At 40.6% G+C, this 22,144-nt stretch overlaps 1 protein-coding gene across 1 annotated transcript in view; it reads right to left on the minus strand.

The window, feature by feature from the left end:
* DUSP22 (dual specificity phosphatase 22) overlaps nt 1–22,144 on the minus strand; it is a 63,045-nt gene that overhangs the window by 13,337 nt on the left and 27,564 nt on the right. The window contains exon 4 of the mRNA XM_045841761.1: nt 2,132–2,181. Within this exon, the coding sequence (XP_045697717.1) occupies nt 2,132–2,181 (50 nt within the window). The remainder of the gene's footprint in view (nt 1–2,131; nt 2,182–22,144) is intronic.

Below are 22,144 nucleotides of genomic sequence, written 5' to 3' on the forward strand. Positions count from 1 at the left end.
TTTAAATGTGAGATACCTAATTCTAGGTGTATTGCCCCCGTGTCCATAGCAAAGGAACACTCAATTCTCAATCCTCACTTAGTAAGTCAAGGTCACTGCCCTGGCAAGCACAATGCTTGTCTCCTCATAGGCTGACAAGTCCAAACACAGGGAGGTAGTCATCTGCCCTGACAATGCCCAGAATGTGTTACAGTTTGATTCTTCCTAAGAGTCAAATCACCAATCAGGTATTGGCAAATTCAACAGTATGTCAGAATCTCAGTTTGTGATAAGAGCAAAGCAACCATTCTAAAAATATCCATCAAAACACAGGCAGAAGATTGCTGTGGCCTTCAGAGAAAGGCAGAGACTCACTTCCTTCCGTATACACCATGCCCTCCCAACCACTTCTGTTTCTTGACACGACTAGTAACCAAGGAAGTTCTCTAAAGCTTCTTCCCCTCCCTCCAGATCTAAGCTTCTACTGTTTTCCTAGTAATCTTAGTAAAATCCTTCCTCCAACAATTTTAAAGATTGACTTTTCCTGTGAAACATGGACAGTCGCTGTGAAAACACAAGCCCTGGGTAGGACATATTTGCCTCCACTTCCAACTTGCTCCTGCCCTTTCCTGGTCTAACTCTATACCACCTGTCCCCTGATCAATCCTCCTCACCCTCCTCTACATCAATCTGTCTGACTCTGGCCCCATTTTCTTTTTTGCCAAACAGGTAGATCCCACAAAATTATTAAATAACCTATGATTTCTCTTCTCTGCAGCAGTGAAAAATCAATGTTCCAATTTGATAGCTTTCAGAGAGGTTAGATACTTGGGATAATCCACATAAGGATACATGGTATACTTCTGATATGTAGGATTTGTAGGCAATAGAACTTGAGGATCATGAAGAATGAATCCTGACAAGCTTATGGACTCCAAAATTCACAAACACCTTCATAGCTTATAACTTCCCTGATGAAAAGCAGTAGTATGTAATTGTAGCAGGGTCATTGTGTCTGCCCTCCAATAACAACGCAAAGCTGCCTGAGAAGCAGAGGTTGGGGTCTGTGGGTACGCTGAATGGCTAAATACCTTACTTCTGCCCCTAGCCTCTCAGCCTGCAAGGTTCAAATCCATGGTTCTGTATACTTTAATCTACTCTATATCATGATCTTTCTGGCTCACTTCTGGAAACTGAAGAGTATGAATGTTGGAGCTATAACTGCTGTGGGTCTCCAGAGACCTGTCTCCCATTCTAACGAAGTATAATCCTATGGGTCTCCATACATTTTCGGTGCCCTGGAAAAGATGGCAATAACAAATTTTTCTTTATAGGAACAAAATGATGTCAAAGATGTATCCAGCTGTGAAGAAATAGAAGAATAGACTTTGCTCAACCAGAAAGATCTACTCACTACAACTCGGACAGGCTTTAGAAAGAAGTATGCTGTTTCACATAGTGGCCCCCAGCCACATGGGGCTGTTGAGTATTTGAAATAAAACTGATCCAAACTGAGCTGTGCTGGAAGTGTAAAAATAGCTAATCTGATTTTGAAGACTTAGCATGAAAAAAGGGATATAAAATATCTCATTTTTTAAAAACTGAGCACAAGGTTGAAATTACAGTATTTTAGATACACTGGGTTAAATAAAACATATTACTAATTTTATTGCCACATATTTTCTTTTCACATTTCCAAATGTGCATCCTAGAAAGTTTAAAATTACATACATGGCCTGCATTTGAGGCTTATATTCCATTTCTATTGCACAGTGCTGCTTTAGATAAAACCTAACATCTTCTTCAAGGGTTTGCTTCTAGAGAAAGGATGAACGTGCTCAAGATTTGGTTTGAGGTATTCTTTGTAAACATTAGACTCTTCTCCACAGACATCCCATCAGTTAGTGTAGAGCAAAAGGACCTGGAAAAAGAAGCATGCCTCCAGCTTTGTCTACCTCGGCAACACAGACAGACCTCTGTGGGCCTTATGATCTCAGCTGTGAGGCAGCAGCTGTGCATGGCAGTAAGAGTCCCATTGGCTCCAATGGCTTCACTTTCCTTTACTTATTTGACTTTACAGTCCTTTATTCATTTATAATAATATAAATGAATATTTATTCATTTATAATAACAGGAAAAAAAAGCAACTTACAGGTTCTGAGATGGTGAATCGGCTGCTGGAATGCACAGGTATTTAACCCCCTGTAGAATGATAAAAAAGAAAATAAAAAGATGATACCCAGTATAGAAAAAATATTTAAAGGAACTATTTACTCAGGTCAAAAAAATAAAAAATAAAAAGGAGAAGTTTTTCACTTATCTTGTGTTGCCAAGGAACTGGAGAAAAACTCTTTAATTAAGGTTCCTGGTTATTTTCCATGACCATGTGTACAAATATTCATGCTCCAATTTGGAAACAGCTTGTAGACTGGGCACATCGAAAAGTGAAATAACTGAGTCCTTTCCAGTAAGTGTTAACAAGTGTCAAAACTATCACCTCAGGTTCCTGTTCACATATTTCACATTTTTAACCTATTTCATTTAGAATCCAGTTAGTAAAAACCTTAGCATGATATCAACAATTATTATGTTACAGTTTCCTAAATCAAATCTTAGTGTGAGGAGAATTACAATTTCACTGATGCACTTGGGGCTTCTACACATTGAAAATATGACTTTTTTTCCTTTCTGGAAAAGTTTATTTACTAAACTAATATGTTTTTTTAAAATAGACAGTTGGAAAAAAACAAACTTCATATAGTTCTCTATCAAAAATGTATAAAAATGTAGTTCTCTATAAAAATGTATAAAATGTTTATATAAATTCATGCTGTACAAAAATCACACTAACTTTGAGTTTTATTAAAAACCTGTTTCTTCTTCACATGTACTTAAAGTATAGTTTAAAAGGTCTTCAATGTCAAGTAAAAATACAAAACCCAGAAATCTCAGCAACCTTTGCAAAAGAATATGGATTCATGAAGACCTAGATGAACTGTTTTGAACCACTCCTCTCTTGGTAGCCTAACCTCAGAATCTTGGCACCATATCATGGATGGTAAGTGTGTGTGGGAACACATCAGAAACTAGAACTACAATCAACCTAAGAGTAACTGAAGGACAAACATGCAGAACAGAGGTGGAGGCAACCATAGGTCCCTTAGCAGATAAAGTCATAAAATAACATACATTCTAGAATTTTTGAAAGTTTTGCAATTGATCATTAAAATTTTACTATTAACTCCTGTCATCAGGAATATCTGTACTGTACATGCTAATGTAGTCTTGTAAGGAATATCTAAATTTGTAGCTGCCCCAAATCCCATTACAACTCCATGGTTTGATGCTCCTCTACATGGTAAACCACACTCCCAATACAGAATCCACACAAACTACATTACTCAACCTCCTCTGCTATTAGGGTGCAGACTTAGGGTGGGATTCATCATTTGACATGCCTACACCAGGCAGATTTGGAAATAGGGTATGGGAAGAGTAAGATGGGTAAACAGTACCTGCTTGGCAGGTACAGATAGTGGCAGAGGTGGCAGCAGACCTCACTGGGCCAGTTGTGTACTGTGGTCTGGATATTGTTCCTAGAATTTCAGCTGAAATCCTGGTTCCTGCAACTCCTCTGAGACCATAGCTCTCAATAAATCACACTGAACTGAAACTGGCTCAGAGTGAAATCTGTTGTCTGCAATGAAGACACCAGTAATATAACTGCCCTCTCTGTCTCCCACTATTATGAGAGGCCAGAAAAATTTTCCCCACTAAGTTCCTATACTTTTGTATAGCTTTGAGTTAATCACTAGACTTCCCAACAAAGCCTCCTTTGCATCTTGAAGAAGATGCTTTTTACCATTGCTCAACCTGGTGGGAACACTTCAATGAGACCACACAGGCTCTAATATGTCAAGGATAAAAGTTGAGGATCAGCTGCTAGAAGAAGACAATGAAGCAGCAGTCTTCCTCTTTCAAGTTTTGCTTTATCATCCCCAAATGCCCCCTTCTGTCTCTGTCCTGATTTTCCTGGACTCTGGGTGCTCTGTTCTGCTGAAAGTACCGGGGCAGTTGGCTGAAGTTCTCAAGCTCCTCCAAACCCATACAGGTATTAGAACAGTAATTTTAAGGGAAAGAACATGGAAAAAGAAATTATACTATAAAGAAAAGTCATTTCACTCCTCCCCTCCATAGAGGCCAAACAGGCTTGTTAGTGTAGATACACACACTGATCATTTCATACATCTGCCACAGAAATGATTCATTTTTTTCTTTTACTCTTAAATGAGAGTTGGCCACGGGTCAAACCCAGAAGCTTGTAGAATTCTTTCCTCCCAGACACTACCTCTTTCAGAACAGTACTTTCAGAGGGACAAGAGTATGTTCAGGTTTCCAACTTCCCTTATGTTTCTTGGACTGATGATTCCCTTGTGATCATCAGTCCAAGAAACATAAATTAGTCAAGGACACTGAGGTGGATCCTCTATAAGATAGAATGAAAACGCATGCCTGTCACACATGCTGACTGATAGCCACTTAATTTGGGCAGAATCTAAAGTCAGCCCAGCCTATATATTGGGAGGAAAGGAAAACAATGAAAAAACAAACAAACAACAACAACAACAACAACAAAAAACAGAGAATGGCCTGAAGGGGATGCTAAAAAAAATCTTAGCTTATTAAGAGCATTTGCAATAAATGCCAACAGTGTGGTTAGAAAGCATTGTGCTTCTTTTAGGCATTAGTGTGACCCCAAATGGGGTCTCATCCCCCTTTGTGATGCCTGATGCACCAAAGGAAAGGAGGCCAGCCCCACAAGATAGGAGCAAACTGCAGAAAAATGGCCAAGGGGATCCCACCCTTCCTGAGCTACAGAGGGTGAGGAGGCAACTCTGGTCTGTGGCAGGACTCTCACCTTTACTAGCTGGGATCAGCATGCAGCATCTACAGCTTCCTATCTGTGAAGCTTCTAAGAGGGGGCAAAGTAGCGCCCAGCCATAAATTTGGGAATCCCCGACCGTTAAAGCAGGACAGAGAAAATATAAAACATAAGATAATATCATGTTCTCTCAAAGATATGACAAAAACCTTCCCTGGAATGGTGTCAGGCACATAGTAGGTAGGCCCTCACTAAATGTCCATTGAATGATGAGAACAAAGTAAAAAACAATTAACATGAAGACCACACTATAAGAAGGATGCAAGAGAAGAAAAATGTTGTAAAGGGCGCATGCCTTATCCTGATGACCACGCAAACAAGGCTGGACTTCTGGTCTGTGCGAAGGGCACACTGCACAAATGTTCCAGATACCAGTCTCTGCCTGTCTCCTCCAACTGGATGTACTAAGGAGAATCATGTGGCTATCTACAATAAGACGGGAACAAACATGCAAATGCAGTAAAGAAAGGAGTCAAAACTGTCAAATATTTTCAGTTGCTTGCCACCCAAGAACATCTATTTATCTTGGCTTAGTCATTAACAAAGCACAAAACATATCTCTCTTGGAGGCCACAGACTGTAGAACATAAGGTACCTGAAAAAAGACTGCAGATGCCTGCACATGTGTATAATTCATGGCAGTTAATTACTAATTCAGAAAGCAGCAAGAGTGCTGGCAGCATGAAGGACCTCAATGCTACAAGAAATCTGGATGAACTTAAAATATAAAATTATCCTAGTGGTAATAGATTGGGCTCTGCAAATGTTTTGATGTGATGTGGAATTGATTTTTCATTTAATTGGACCTAAACAAAAGACCATGTCTAGTGCTGAAGTGTGTAGAGAGAGAGATAAGTGACAGGGTGTCTCTGTCTTTAGCTAAATTATAGAAAGTACAATAAACTTAAAGTAAAACAAAAGGACATGGATATTCTAGAATCTGAAAGATTGTTACATTATAAAAATAGCAGCAGTGTTTCCATTTGTATAGCATTTGCAGTATTTACTACTTTATATTACCTCTAATATTAAAGAATCCATAAAATTAAAATTGTTCATCTTCTTTTTAAAATAAAATTCTTACTAAATAAATTAAAATTCAGTAATTTACATTACGTTTCAAAAAGTGATTGGTGGAAAGCCTAGTAATATTCAACTTTTATGGGCCTAATAAATGTCAAGTTACAGATTTTTAGTTTAGACAGCAGGCCCAAGACTACACTGAAATACAAAAAAAAAAAAAGAAAATTGAGTCCACACTTTAAGACTATCATGGCTTCTATGAAGGAAAAGAAAGAGCAGCTAATTTCTTTTGACTACCTGGCAATTTAAATAGCCTAACATGTTCAGATAATGGCACCAATACTGATAAGATGGGAGCCAGAGGGAGGAAAAAGGCAGAGAATTACAGAAAAGCCTTTTATATACACTGACCACATGCACACTGAATATTCATAATACCAAGAAACACATTAATTAGTATGACACAATGTGGAAAACATTAGGAAAATACAGAAAAGTAAGAGTTATGTGAGACCTGCCAAGTAAAGCTGTTTGGATGAATTTTTTGTATTGAGTTTTGGAAGAAACAATAGACATCACTTGGTTGAGAACAGGGTTTAGAAAGTATCCCAGTGGCTCTTCTTGAGCAAAAGGTTAAAGCTTTCTAAGTGCACATTCTCAAAAGTTTTAGTACCGTTCAGTTTTCTGTTTCAACAAGCACAGTAACCACCAAAAGTAAGTTTTGGCCTTTCTTTGGGCCTGAAACTAAAGAATACACCTGAAATGGTATGTAGTCAAGTACTTAAAAGTAGGGGGAAGATGCTGATTTCAGGACTAGTTAAGAAATCAAACTCTCGCTTGTTTCAAGTACAATTTCTAAAATTCACTGTTTTTTTCCCCTGAAACATCATAAGTAAGAGTCATTGAAGAACCTAATTGACCTTCTACTTTTCAAAAGAAAAATCAAGCCCTTCAGAATCTGTTTTCTCTCTTCCAGGAAAAAAAACAAACACCAGTTATAGAATATAATTATATTCTCTGCAATGACCAATCAAAACCTTAGAGAAAATACAAGGAGAAGGAGAAAGAGTTTGCTAAAGTGCCAGAATCGAAAAATCACTGCAATGGAAGAATTATTTTAGCTGCTAGTAAAGCTGACATTATTAAAAATCTTGGTTTTTCTATCTTATCCCATGAAGTACCAGTAGCAACATGGGTGTGTACTTAGGAGAGGTCCTCCTAAAGAAATGCTTTTTCTCTTTGGCAATCACATTTATGAGATATCAGGGTAGTATGCTGAATTGGACTTTGCAGTTCCCCAAAATAGAAATCATTATTAACACTGATCATCTAATACCCATTGGAAAATTGAGCAAAATAAACTGGGGATCCTATTAGGAGCTAATTTTACAATATTTTCCAAAAAGAAACATAAAATTAAAACAAATTTAAATTAGAACTGTTCCACACCTGACCAGAAGCAAGACCGCAGCTTATACAGTAGTCCCTCCTTATCTGAGGTTTTGCTTTACGTGGTTTCAGTTACCTGTGGTCAACCACAGTCCGAAAATATTAAATGGACGATTCCAGAAATAAATAATTCATAAGCTTTAAATTGCACGCCCTTATGAATAGTATGATGAAATCTTGCACTTTCCCACTCCATCCCACCTGGGAAGTGAACGATCCCTTTATCCAGCACATCCATGCTATAGATGCTCCCTGCTCATCAGTCGTCTGGGTTATTAGATCTACTGTCATGGTATCACAGTACTTGTGCTCATTCCACCCTTATTTTACTTAATGATGGCCCCAAAATACAAGAGAGTAATGCTGGCAATTTGAATATGCCAAGGAAAGCCATAAAATATATACATATAGGACAAACATTTTAGATACAGAGTCTGGCACAAATAACACCCTTTTTATTACAAAATCATAAGTGTGTAATTCTTCAACATAACAATATCACACTCAAGCACACCATATGACATTTTAGGTGAAATGTTCAAATTAAAGCTATAAATAATTACGCCCATATTATTACCCTAGCAACCACACTTAAGCAGGTGCTACTTCAGTCAAAACCTGTATACATACACACATACACACACATATATAAATATAGGGTTTGGTGCTATCCATTGTTTCAGGCATCCAATGGAAGTCTTGGAATGTACCCCCCTAAGATAACTGTACTATTACAAAAAACAAAAGTCTCTCCCCTTTGAGAAAACACCACTCTCTGCATTTCATTTTATTATGGTAAAGTACACAAAAATATTCATAACATTTTAGCCACTTTTAACTATATAGTATTAAATATATTCACATGTACATCTCTATCATCCATCCCCACAATTTTTTCATTTTCCAAAATGGAAATCTGTACCCATTAAGCACTGACTGCATTCTCCCTCTCCCAACTCCTGATAACATCCTTTCTACTTTCTGTCTCTACTTCTGCACTTTTATATAAACCTCAAGTTAATATGACCCTGAAAAACTAAGGCTGGCCAGACTCTTTTTTTTTATCCTCACCTGAGAACATTATTTTCATTGCTTCTAGAGAGAAAGAGAGAGGGGAAAGGAGAGAGAAAAACACTGATGCAAGAGAGAAGCACAGACTGGTTGCCTCCTGTTTTACACTAGGATTAGGCATCGGAATCAATCCCACAACATAGGTATATGCCCTGACCGGAAATCGAACCCACAACCTTTTGTTTATAGAACAACGCTCCAATCAACTGAGCCATACCGGCCATGGCTGGCCAAACTCTTAAAGACCCCAGAGATTGGAACCACTGACTTGAAAATGGTTTCGGAAGCAGAGGCTAGATTTGATAAGCTTAGTGCCCTTTATCAAGCACCCTTTTCAAAGTGTGGCACTCCAGAGAAAGCAAATGAAAATTTCCACCTAGTTTACGTGTATGGAAACCAAACCCAGCACCAGGCACGTGTTTTTTTATGGTAATTTTTACCATAAAAAATTTGATTATTATTTGTAAATTTAAGAATTTTCATATAGCCAACAACATTTTAAAGGGAAAAGGCAGAATGCAAAAGTATATCCATAGTAATGTTATATCTATAAAAATTTATACAGGTCTTTACACTAAAAACCGGAAGTTAGCATAAAAAAACAAAAACAGGTAAGGTCCAGGGGATGAGATTCTTGGCCATCTCCCCTTTTAACTATTTGTACTGTAACAAAAATCTCAAAAAAAATAACTATAGAAAATGATCACAGAGGATAAACACAGTCATTCAGTTGTGCTACATAATTGACATTAAGTATAGGTTCTAAACTAAAGATGAATTTTCCTAAGGTACCTATCTGCCACTGATTCTTCCTGCACTAGCTAAATTTAGGAAACGCTACTACAAATAACAACTTCCAAGAACTCTGTGGTGCTTGATGGGGCGGGGAGGGGTGGTAAGGTCAGAGTGGAGAGACAAGATTTAGCTCTTGATTTGATTTTGTGAGAAAAAATGCAAATGAGAAACCTCTAACACCTGTTGACTTCTTTCAGGTTAGTCAAAAAATGACATACATTTGACTTGTCAGATCAACAAATGAGGACCCAAATGCTTATTTTTGCTCAAGCTATTTCAATGAAAGGCTAAAGTGGGCATAGTCAGTGCATCAGATTTCCTTGAGCCAACAAGGGTGGGTTATGGGAAGACAGTGAGGGACGTTCACACCAGCTCAAACCCACCACCGAAAGCCCTCTTCTGTGATTTCAGTTCTTTCTGAGGACTTGCTGATGTACTCGATGTGACTCATACAAGCAGGGCCAGTTTCAGCTATGTCTCCAAGCCAAAGATTGCAGAGTATTACTTAATAAATGTTCATGCTAAATGACCATATAAAAAATTACTGTGAATGAAAACATGCTTAGGAATTATCAGGAGAAATCAGCAGTGGAAACTTCATGAGCATTCTACAGATTCCCCTTGTAAAACATAAAAAGGTAAATTTTCATTTGGTCATGTGTCTTGGCTACTAAAACAAATTCAGTAGGTCCTTCCTGTTTGCAAGTAAAGACGACTCACTCCAAATCCTTTAACACATGTCCACAGCTTACCTCCTAACCTCACCTTCATGCTTTCTCCCTGCTACTTCCCCCAGCTCACCAAACTCTTGGCATTCTGGCCTGCTTGTGAGTCTCTCCAAATGTCTTGTACTTTCCTGCCCCCTGCTCCCCATGTTTCCTGTGGATTCTTCTCTCTGGAATACCCTTCTCCTTCAGGACTCTTTCCAGAACTTCCCCAGTAAAACTTCCCCTGAGGTGACCCCCAAGCCTGTGCACAAAGCCTTCCTTGACCTCATCTCCCTCCCCTCAGACTAACTCAAGCTCCCTGTTCTGAAGGCCCTCACTACATACAACACAGCACTAAGTTAGCACAAAGGCACTAGGGACCCAGCACAGAGGACAATAGTTGGTTGTGAATGGTTAGTCTTCCCATTAGGCACCAAATTCCTTCAATGCATAGATCCTATATTAGTCACCTTTCTTTCAGTATCCTAGGACCTTTCCAAAGATCAATAAATGTTACAAAGTAAAGGAAGGAATATATGGGAAGAGAGATCACTTTTATAATTTTGAGCACACAGCTACCAATCCCATGTGCCCCTAGGCTGGGCTTAGCACCTACAGTTGGCTCCAGAGTCAAGGTCCATGACAGGCAGGCAGGCAGGCCAGGTGCAAGGTGATCTAAAAGGCTATCTAATTTTCTACACACTCTACATGGTCTCAGCAGGATGCTGGGCCTGGTCTCATTAATGATGGAAAACTACAACTAAGGTGAAGGCAGGCAAAATGCTCAGAAAATTTCAGGAATTGCATTAAATTGTAGACTAAACCACTCCAAGTTTTAGACCAAACACAGGATCCCAGAAGATGCTGGCCCAGTCAGTGAGATCTATCCCAGCTATAGTCCCAGCTACCTGGCCATGAAGACAAGCATTGGCAAATTGAAGACTGAATTTATTGGGACACAGCCATGTCTGCTCATTGACATATATTGTCTCAAGTTCCTTTTGCATTACAGGGACAACAGAGTACTGCCACAGAAACCTTAGGGCCCCAAAAGCCCAAATGTTTACCATCTGGCCCTGGACAGAAAAAGTGAGCCAAGCCCTGGTCTATATAGTGACATTTCACAAAGTCATTTTGGTAATTTGGAGTCATTTTGTGTATTATATTTTCTCTCTCTGTTTAAATATCCGATCTAGTGCACTGCCTTCTTGAATTGCCATTTCATCATTAGTGCTCAGTTTTCTTCCTTACTCTGCAAGAGAAAGAGGAATTTCCCTGTAATAAAAAACATTTTAAACAGGGAAATTAGATGCAATATATTAAATGCAGTTTGCAAGCTAAATAAATTGTAGAAGGCAAGTTTGTTCTGTGGCCTCTACTTTGATGGCAAACGTGGCATCACAAAAACCAGGCTGCAGGATGCTGACAGCAGATGAGTCTGGAGAACCAGTGCAGACAGTTTGTCTCTGAGACCTGCACAAGTGCACACCTGCCAGAGCCACCCTCACCTTCTCGGCAAGGTGACTGTGTGCCTTCTTAAATACAACTTTCTCCTCATGGAGCAACATAAACTTGTTTGAAACATTGCTTGTAGTCTCTTTATAGACTACTAAACACATGAGGTATCAGACCCTGTCACTTATGATAGAATGATAAATCTACTGCAGGGTGAGTTACCAACTTTGTAGATTGCCACTTGTCTTCAGGCTTGGACATAATCCACAACCCTTAAGAAGATTTTTTTTTTTTTAAGATTTTATTTATTTATTTATTTTAGGGAGGGAAGTGGGGGGGGGGGAGAGAGAGAGAGAGAGAGAGAGAGAGAGAGAGAGAGAGAGAGAGAGAGAGAGACATCAATGTGCGGTTGCTGGGGGTTATGGCCTGCAACCCAGGAATGTACCCTGGCTGGGAATCGAACCTGGGACACTTTGGTTCCCAGCCCGCGCTCAATCCACTGAGCTATGCCAGCCAGGGTCCTTAAGAAGATTTTTCTAAAAAACATTCATAATCTCTTGGGCACCATGTCACATCTTCCATGTGGAATTGATCAGACCCTAGAAGTGGTTTTGAGAATGAAGCAAACACTTACACAGAATAGGGAACTGCCCTAGAGGGCTGGCCAGTCCTACATGGCCAGGCAAACAAAATGTGAAGGATGGACATGGTATAGGTCAGTGTATGAGCTGCACAAGAAGGGCTACAGTAAAGCAGAGGACAGAAACTCTCCTGTTTCTCCTAAATACAAGGAAGAGCACTCCTCTACAATGCACATGACTGTGGGTTATTAGAGATTGCACTAAATTTCTATGTCTCATGGTACAGTCACAGACAGCAGGTGTGAGGTGTTCTGTTTCCCAAATATGACAGGAAAGAGGATCATTTTCCTTGTTCTGCTTTAAGTATTGGCTGGTCAGTGTTCCAAGTCCTTTCTTGCAAAGAGGCAGCCCTTCACCAAACCTTCTCTGCCTTATGGCTGCCATGGAAAGCAATCCAACAGGCTATTTTTACTCTGACAGCTGCATCCTCTTGTACTGGGCACAGAAGGAAGTCTCAAGCCACCTTGGTTAGAGCCTGTGCAAGAGGAACTCTTGAGGAGAGAGATAGATAAAGATAGAGGTAGAGACAGAGACAGGGATAGAGATAGAGATAGATAGATAGAGATAGAGAAAGAGATAGAATGAACAGGGACCATCAAGGAGGCCAGAGGTCTCTCGCTGGGGTGGGGGTGGGGGGCACGGGGTGAGGGGCCTTGAGATGGCTGGTGGAAACCATTCAACCACAATGCCATTGCAATGCAAGGGCAGCAGCAGGAGAGGCTTCAATCAGAAGAGGTTTAAAAAAACATTACAAAAAATCAAATGCCTGAGAATGGAATTCTTACTTTATTAGCTATGAGATTTACTTTGTCTTTAGGGCATTGATGCAGGGTGTCCTATAATGCAGTTTAAATTAGCAATCATTTACAGTATATTTGGAACTGCCTTCTGTTTGGGTACTCTGTGGCCATGTATTTCATTAAACAGGTACATTCAAGTCAGACTGATCTCACTGCTAGGCCCTGAGTGCTTGCTCTAAAGGCCAATGCACTTGGAAATGATCTCTAAGACACTCTGCTTAGGAAAAATTTCCAGGGCCAGGAGGCTTAAGCCAAGCTCTGGGCTTGAGACGCCTTACCCCATGATTACATAGTATTAGGAAAGTTGGAACCATAAAAATGATAAAGGGATGGTTCAATGGCAGCTTTCCCATATGTCCTCTCCTTTCTCTGGAAGGTGGCTGTGTTTCTTGCTGAAAAAAGCTTACAAATCACCTCCCTTTAGTTGGGGAAAAATCTGAGAAGCAAATAAGCATGTCTACACATTCACCCTCAAAGGAAGGAGGCTGTAACTCAGACTGAGATGCATGTACTTCCTCTCCTTCTCCTTGTGCTGTAAGCAGCTCTGGCATGGCTAGCCTGACCTGTCACCATGCATGCCCTTTGTTTTCTGAAGATGTCCCACTCAATAATGAATGCTGAGATTTAACATCAGTACTAGTTGTGGTGATAGCTAAAAGGAGAAAAATAATTTCTCAATTCATATTTGGGGATCAACACCAAACACTGCCCCACACATGCAAAAGTCTCCAAAACATCTCAAGAGTCAGATCATAGAGGGGAAAGCATTGCAAAAAGCAGTGTGGGCACGACCTGGTGCCCAAGTGATGACACTAGCTAGTGGCTATTGCTTCACTCTGAGGCTTTTCAAATCAGGCTGGACCACTTCCCCTGCAGGTGTGGCAGGCACAAGGTCCACCTGCAGTCCCTGCCAGCAATGAATTATTATGAGCACCTGAAAATGGCAAATTTGCTTAAACCAGACTTTAGTAAACCAGGCTATATGTAAGTTATTATTTTTCTTATGGCTAAAAACAGTGATGGCACCAATAGAGCCATTAACTCTGCTTTGGATCTTAACCAACCACTTAGAACTTCTCAAATATCTGATTGCACACCAAAAGACCCTTCACCCAAGGAGTCTGCCACCAATTCTGCTCTCCTGGGCTAGGCATCCTCAGGCATGCCACCATCCCCAGGACACTCAGGGTTCCTGCTGCTCTGTAATCACATGCTATGCTGCCCTGACCTGGAACCAGAAACGTGTTACCCTCATAGGTTCTTTTCTCTAAACTCCTCTTCCCTTTTAAACTCCTTGGCAAAATTGCACTCCTATGAAAGCTTTCCAGATTTGCTCCAATGAAACTTACTCTGCCCCGCCTAGTGTCCACAGCACCTAACATTGCCATGCATGAGAGTCTTCTTCTTAAGGATTAATGGCCAAAGAACTGCAGAATATCTGCCCCAGAGCTCCTGTTCTCCACACCCTCTGTACCCTGGAGTGCCACTGCAGGAAACCTCAAGGATTATACTCAATGAGTTGAGACTACTAGAACCCATCAAGGGGTGTGGCCTTAGGAATAATAATCAAGGTGTATTCGCCTCACAACACATGGTGACTAATGGGATCATGTGTTTACATGCTTTAAATGATATACCACCACTTAAAGCCAGATGCTTCCATCCTCCCAGGATTCTGTTTATCTGCTAGCCTTCTAGTTGTGCTGTTGTAGCATTTTCTTGCATGATTTTATTCAACCCCAACAGCTTAGTTGATGATGCTGAAATCTTCATCTTTAGCCTAGATCTCTCTTGAGCCCTATACATACATTTCTATCTAACTGGGAATATCACATGAGCATCTCACCCAGAACTGAGCTTGGTCCATTCTCAACTCCATCTCTACCTCCTGGAGCTCCATTGGCAGAGCAGCTGTCCTTTCAGACTCTCGAGCTGTAACCTTAGGCACCCTGAACTTCTCTGCTGTTTTACTCCCCATGTCTAACCAGTAAACAATTCCGATTCATTCCAATTGAGAAATATCTTTCTATATTTTGAAACTGTTTTATGTTTCTCTTCTTTTGCTTTCAATTCTATTTATCTGATAAAACTATTGCTATGCCACACTTCTTTTGGTTGATGTGTGCTGAAGACTCTTTTTCTATCCTTTGATTTTCAACCTTGCTGTGTCCCTTTGTGGAAATGACTTCTATGAAAAAATCCTACTCCCCAGTACCCTAGTTCAAGGCTCGTCACTTCTGACCAGGATTACTGTAAGAGCTTCCTATCAGCTTCCTTGATATCAATTTCCCTTACTCTATCTCCTTCCCTAATCAAAAGCCTGGAAAAGAAATCTGAATGTGTCACCTGACTTTGATAAAAAATTTTTGCTAAGTCTCTGCTTCACACAAGATGAGACTTAACTTGACAAATAAAACCCTTCCTAATCTTCTATGACCCTGTTTTTCCAGCCTGACCACCTAAACACCCGCTCTACTGAGGCCTTCATGAGTCCCAGAACATACCTTGCCTCTGCATATCCAATGCCCTTACATGTTCACTTTCTTACTCAGATGCCCACCCCCATTCCAACTGTTACTTCTCATAATTAACTACCTAGCAGATCTTTGTAATTCTTTAGGATGACACAAAAGTGTCAACTCCTTGGCAGAGCCTGACTGACCTGGCAAGGTTAGTCATTTTCTCCTGGGTGCCCCAGGGGTCCTTACCTCTGTTATGTGTTTGCAACTCTGCACTACTGTAAGTATTTCTGTGCCTGTTCCTTCTTTTTTAAAAATATTTTATTTATTTATTTTTAGGGAGGGAAGGGAGGGAGTGGGAGAGAGAAAGAGAGAGAGAGAGAGAGATCAATGTGCGGTTGCTGGGGGTTATGGCCTGCAACCCAGGAATGTACCCTGGCTGGGAATCGAACCTGGGACACTTTGGTTCCCAGCCCGCGCTCAATCCACTGAGCTACACCAGCCAGGGCATGCCTGTTCCTTCTTAATGCTAGGCCCCATCTTACTTCTCTTTGTAGTTTATCCCCAATCCCAGATACAAGGTAGTTACTCAATGAACATTTGTTAATCTTAAGGAATAACTTCCAATTCAGCTAAAAGGAGAGCTGAAGATGGTGCCATCTTTACCCTACCAGGCTGACCACCTTCTTCACTCTATAAGCAGTTGTTGTCCACACATCTCCAGTGGGTTTGGGCTTATTTCTCCCTTCCTTGCCAGCCTGGAAGGGCTCTCCCCACCGAGATGCAGCTCCTCACTGAACCAAACCATACTAGTCATACAAGGCTGCCTCAACACTCCTCTTTACCAACCTCCCCAGCTTAAGGGCATGAGGATCTTGTATGAATAGACACAGTCTCTACCATACCATCCACTCAATGCACTTCAGCACTTCCTGGTAATCTAGGTGCTGCTGTGTCGATGTATACCACCATCATTCTAGCTGCAGCACGGGGAGGAGAACATGTACTGCATGCTGTTCCTGGGACCTTGGTTGGGAGACCCTGGAAAGTCTTGCCACTGGTATATTCTCTGTTGAGGACTGGGATGGATATAAACCAGGCAAGTCCATTCTGGGAACACAGTACTTGGCACACAATGTGCTTGGTGCTTGACCCCACAGGAGAGGTGGGACCAGAGTGGTGCTAAGCAGGAAAACACTCTAGAAACTGGGACAAGATTTATAGAAAAAGTCTGGGAAATATTTTGAAGAACTCTTCAGCTATGTGGGGACTGGTAATTGTGAGCTAAAAAGAGGGCGCACAGCTGAAATATAGGGGGCTCTGGAAAGCCCGGCAATAGGAAGGTTAACACAGATCTTTCATACAGAGACAAAAACAGTAATTCCTTTCTAGAATCAAGAAAGTACTAGAAGATTTCAAGCCCCTTCTAGTCCATTCATGTTGAGATTCTGGCTTTAGAACCCATTTGCAAGTGAGTTTACTACAGAAAGGTCAGCAGCCAGATGGAGTTGCATTCTATGCACTTGACTGCCCACACACAAGGAACTCAAATGCAGCTTGATTCGAGAAACAGCAATTACTAGACAGTTTTCGATACCTACCATAATCATTTCTATTTGAGTCATTTCTATTTAAGTCTGAGGTTGGCTTCAAACAAATTTACCTCAACACATAAAAGCTGCTGCAAGCCTTTGGTATAGTAGGTACCACTGATTTGGGGGCAGCATCAAAGAGAATTTCCTAGAGAGGTGAAATCAACTGAGGTTCACTGGAAACAACTGTCAATCTGAAAACCATTCCAGGTTAAATGATGACTTGTTTGCAAAAGTCCTGTACCTCATCAGTGATTTGATAGTATGATGCTTTTGTGATGCCAGTAAAGTAACTGAAATCATCCACATTGGAAACAATGGCCAATTCAAAGAGGAAATCTTGCCCAATGCTTCAAGCTATATAACTAGGGGAACTATGAATCCTCAGAAAGTCACAAACTCATTTAACTGAAATAATCAAGTAGAAGTAGACAGAAATAGACAGAATTAGACAGTAGAAGTATATGAAAATAAAATGCATACATTTAAAATCTGTCTCAGGTTTTCTACTCCCTTTAAAGATGGAGATGACTGAAATGAATGCTTTGTACCTCCTGACCATGAACAACAGGAATGTAGCTTGTCTGATGTCACACATTCACATATGAATCCATGGGAACCATTGTTACCAAACACAGAACCTATTCCAGCCAATCCTGTACACACATATGCAATCTACCTATCACTATGATGACATCAAGAGTATGTCCACCCACCTGCTTATCTTCCTGTCCCACCTTTCTTCATTCAGAGAGATACAATGAAGATACTCCCACTATATGAAAAAGTGAAACTCATCCTTCCCACTCTCTTCTCCTACCTACTTCTTTTTATCATTCTTAGATTTGATATGGTCCTTTAAAACCCTTATATGTGCATTTACACATTTTTATACATAGAGCAGAAATATATAATTGATAATTTTACTTATATGGGATCGTATTATAGATATTACTCTACAACTTGCTTCTTTTGGTTAACATTCTTTTTCTGTGCACACATATAAAACTTCTTTTTGAATTGCAGTAGAACATTTCTTAATATGGATAAACCACACCTGACCAGTCCCTTCTGTGTACAAGTCATGGCATGTGGCTTTGAGCAATTATCCTTCTTGTGCCAGGAGGAATGTGGCCTATGGCTCCTGTGACTTGAAGATCATGGACAGAATGGACCCATGGGTTCTGAGGGCTGAGGACTGATGTGGTCAGCAGGTATAAAGGCACAGCTGGGGATGAGGCCATGCAGTCTGACTGAGTGGCCACCAGAGGAGGATCATAGGCAACGAGGCTCTCCCTGATGAGCCAGGACACGTGCCCCTGTGCCTTAAATGTTCTTTCAGCTCTTCCTGATCTGGTTATAATCTCCCTGAAATCTGAGACAACATTTCAACCAGCTCTGCCCCTGCCTTGAGCATGCTGTCTTGTCTGTGTCAAATCTTTTAAATTATTATTCACTGGCTGTGTCTTTTGTGTATTGTCCTCCTTGCAGGACCAAGCTTCTAATGCAAACCAAAGGTAGCTGAAGGGCCCTCAAGAGATCAAACAGAAAGTCATAGAAGTTTCACAGAGGACTCTTGGCTATAGTAACTTAGCAAGAAATAATCCTGAACAATGGGCCACAACAGGTCTATAAAACAGGGCATCTACACCTGCCAATGCTTACAAGTGAGGACCTGCACAAACAACCCACATAAATGAAGCTGCATTGACTTAACCAGACCCTCTGGCTTCACAGATTACTTGTGATTAACAAATCATTCTTGGCACAACTCTTCTTTCAACCCTTATTCCCACACCAAAGAGCCACAAATAATCAAAGGCATGATTTCTCACTTTGGAATGGAGTTGATAAATGTATGAGGCTCTTACTCTAAGCAAGCATCTGAAGAGGGAATGCCATGTAGCAGACCAGGCTGAGTGTTGCAGGAGAACACCAAAATTCAAAATGTGGCACCTGCTGGCAGTGGGCCTGGGCCAGCTTACAGAGGCAGGAAAGAGACAGATAATCAAAAAGAGGTTAAGGAAGCCACTCAATATACTAAAGAGCTGTCACAGAGCACACACAATTCACAACCCAGCAAAGAGTACAAACACAAGTATTACAGAAAAAAGGGAAGAAGCCCTGAGGTTGAAGGGCACTGGGAGTGTCCTTCTCAGAAGAAGGAGAGCTGGGCTGAGCTTTGTGTGGAGGGTAGTACTTGGGTGAGCAAGAAAGGATGAGAGAAAAAAGTGCACAAAGAAACATAGTTTCTTATACTTCAAGTGCCATTTAAAAGCTTGCTTTTGGTTTGCTTTACAGTTGAGAAGCCAAAAAAACTTTAGAGGGAGAGAAATGGGGATGGTCACCAGACAGACATGTAGCAGGGGAATGAGGTCCTTTCAGGAGCCCCTCAGTCTCTCAGTACCACTGTCTAAACAGACTGAACATCTTACCTTGGTTAGTTTCCTCATAAATAAATGGGAAAATGAAAAGAGCAGAACAGACATACAGATAACAATGTCAGAACCAGGAGAACTGGCCAACTACAGACAAAACTGTCAAAATTAAATTTTCAACCTGGACACCTCAAAAAGGAATGCCTTTAGTGTTAAAGGAAATATAAAACGAAATCACCAGGAATAAATCACCGAGATGTCTGCCTATGCAAACATCTTATTCTTAAAAAATGATAATAAAAAAGCTGCAACTTAAATGGTTCAGAATATCAAAGTCACAACTTAAAATAGACTCTCCAAGCTGAATTCAAGCTCACAAACCTATTTGGTATACATACAACTATCTGTTTCAATATTTTTTCTATTTAATCCTAAAATATATATTATTTAAAAATTAAAATTCTTTGGGTTTTTAGCCCAGCAAATACTTTTTAAAGCATTTTTGTTAATAGTAAAAAAATAGTTTTGTTTTCTGCAGGTGTTCTGGTTAAATACCCAGAATGAAAAATGAAACAAACTCTGAAATTTTTCACATTAGAAAGACAGAGTTCTGTTTCTTTTTTCAAGGGAAGAGAGACGCCTTTCATTACTCAATATTACTTCCTCAGCACTAAACAATATGAGGTTTCTGATTTGAAAAAGCACCATCTTTGTGACAGGAGTTTTTACCCCTCTCAAATCTGAAGCAATCAGTAGGTGCTAAAGACATAGCTCACAAATAAGAAAACACTTTCAACCAAATGCAAGCAACTTCCCAATCTAGTTCTAAACACAGAAACACACGAAGGGTTTCCCCTAGTGACACGCTATAATTATAGGCCTGGGCTTAATTCCTACTGAAATTATGTATGTTGCTATGACTTTTCCCTCCTGGTTCTGCCACCTGCTAGCAAGTGATTTGAGCAGCTTATCAGGCCCAATTATGCTGTGAAGGGACCAGGACAATGCCATGTGCCTTGATGGGCTCACAGAGTTCTGGGAGGATTGAATGAGAGTGGTGTGAACTTGTGCAGCCAGGGCCCCACAAGAAGTCATGTTTTGTCACTGTCTACTAGCCTCTCCTGGCTGGAATTCCAAGGACCAGATTTTCCAAATTTCTAATCCTTTCCAAAAACCTAGTCAAATGCCTGGTCACTGCAAATGCCTTCAGAGCTACATGGCAGAAGAGGGACCTTGTTCTCAGAGTTTCCACAATCTCTGTTCCCACGTGATTTCTAGCACCAGGGAACTGCCCTGAGACAGAACTCTTTTTTCACTGACTGTAATTACTATTAATACTTATAAAATAACCATAATACTATTTTGTTTATATACTAAGGGCTTTGCCAGGGCAGATATTGAGACTTACTTCTGTTATCTCTAGTACCTACCCTAGGGCCTAGCATGTAGTAGGAGCTCAAGAAATAAATAAATAATTAACTCCCTGTCTTCAAAGGAAAGAAATGTTAGGACAAGAGACTGAACAGTGTGAGGAAGGCATTTGAGTCAATAAAAAACCAAAAACATTGCTAATAAAAAGTTGAGAAGAATGAAACTGTGTTGGTGATGGTCTGGGGAAACATGCACTTTCATACACTGATATGGCAATATCTACTAATACTGCTAGCAAAGTCAGGGGCATCAGTCATGCTATTACAGCAGAGGTCCCCAACCTTCAGGCTGTGGACCAGTACTGGTCTGGGCCTGTTAGGAACTGGTCTGTACCAGCAGGAGGTGTATAGTACTTGAGTGTACTGTACATGAATCATCCTGAAACCAGCACCCTCTGCTCCCTGGTCCGTGGAAAAGTTTTCTTCCACAAAACCAGTGCCTGGTGCCAAAATGGTTGGGGACTGCTCTATTAGAGGACCAAGGCAGCGAGGCACTCTGAGAAAAATCTCTGACCTGAGAGAGAAGATTCAGGTTTCTATAAAGCCACACACCAGCTACTGGGTTGACAGCAAGCTTCTTCATGTCTGTGAACTTCACCTTCCTTGAGCACATAGTGATAGAGTCAAATAGGTAATCTCTTGGACCTTGTTCAGCTAACATGAACATGGAGTCAGAGCTCTTCAGAATCTCATATGTCAGCTTAGGGCTGACTCCAGTGAGTATGAAGGTCCCCAAGTTTCTACCAATTTTATGAGTCTTCATTCTGGAAGATGTACTCCTCAAATATTCTTTGGAAGGGAGAATAATTGAGGCCTCTTTCCCTTAGGTCACCACCTCACTTCCTGGTTCAGAAGATAAAGTAATCTTGTCTCACCCATCAAAGGAGCATCAAAGACAAGCTGGCTCTACTCCATAACCAGAGGCAAGGACCAGCCTCTCCAGAGGCCCCAAAACAGTGTCTTTCATATTCTTCTGCCTGTCAGGTTGCTGGAAAGAGTGTGAGACCCTGCTAATGCCATATTGGAAAACCCCTCCAAAAATTACCCAAATAATGGAAAATCATATCTAATCTAACTAAAACCAACCAAGTCCTTGAAGTCTTTCCTAAATAAAATCAATAAATGTGTAGTAACTAAAGATGTCTCCAGCACATTCATGAGGACCTTCATGGTGGCTGCATTTTATAGTATCGTTATTGGCCAGGTGTTACGACATTGCACCCAAGGTGATGTAAAAGCCACAATGTGTGATCTTCCATTCTGCCTCTTCTGCCTATACCAGGATGTCACAAAAATTCATCCTCAGGCAGCCTCAGCTGGTAGCAAGATCAGGCTTGGCCATGTCCTTGACTCTAGTCCTCTAAGCTTACCAGGTGTACAAGCATTCCTCTGAAGAAGCACTCAACCAGGAGATTTACCCTAG

This window comes from Phyllostomus hastatus, unplaced genomic scaffold (assembly GCF_019186645.2).
Source record: "Phyllostomus hastatus isolate PE091 unplaced genomic scaffold, TTU_PhHast_1.1 phas_contig_37, whole genome shotgun sequence".
NCBI lineage: Eukaryota > Metazoa > Chordata > Mammalia > Chiroptera > Phyllostomidae > Phyllostomus > Phyllostomus hastatus.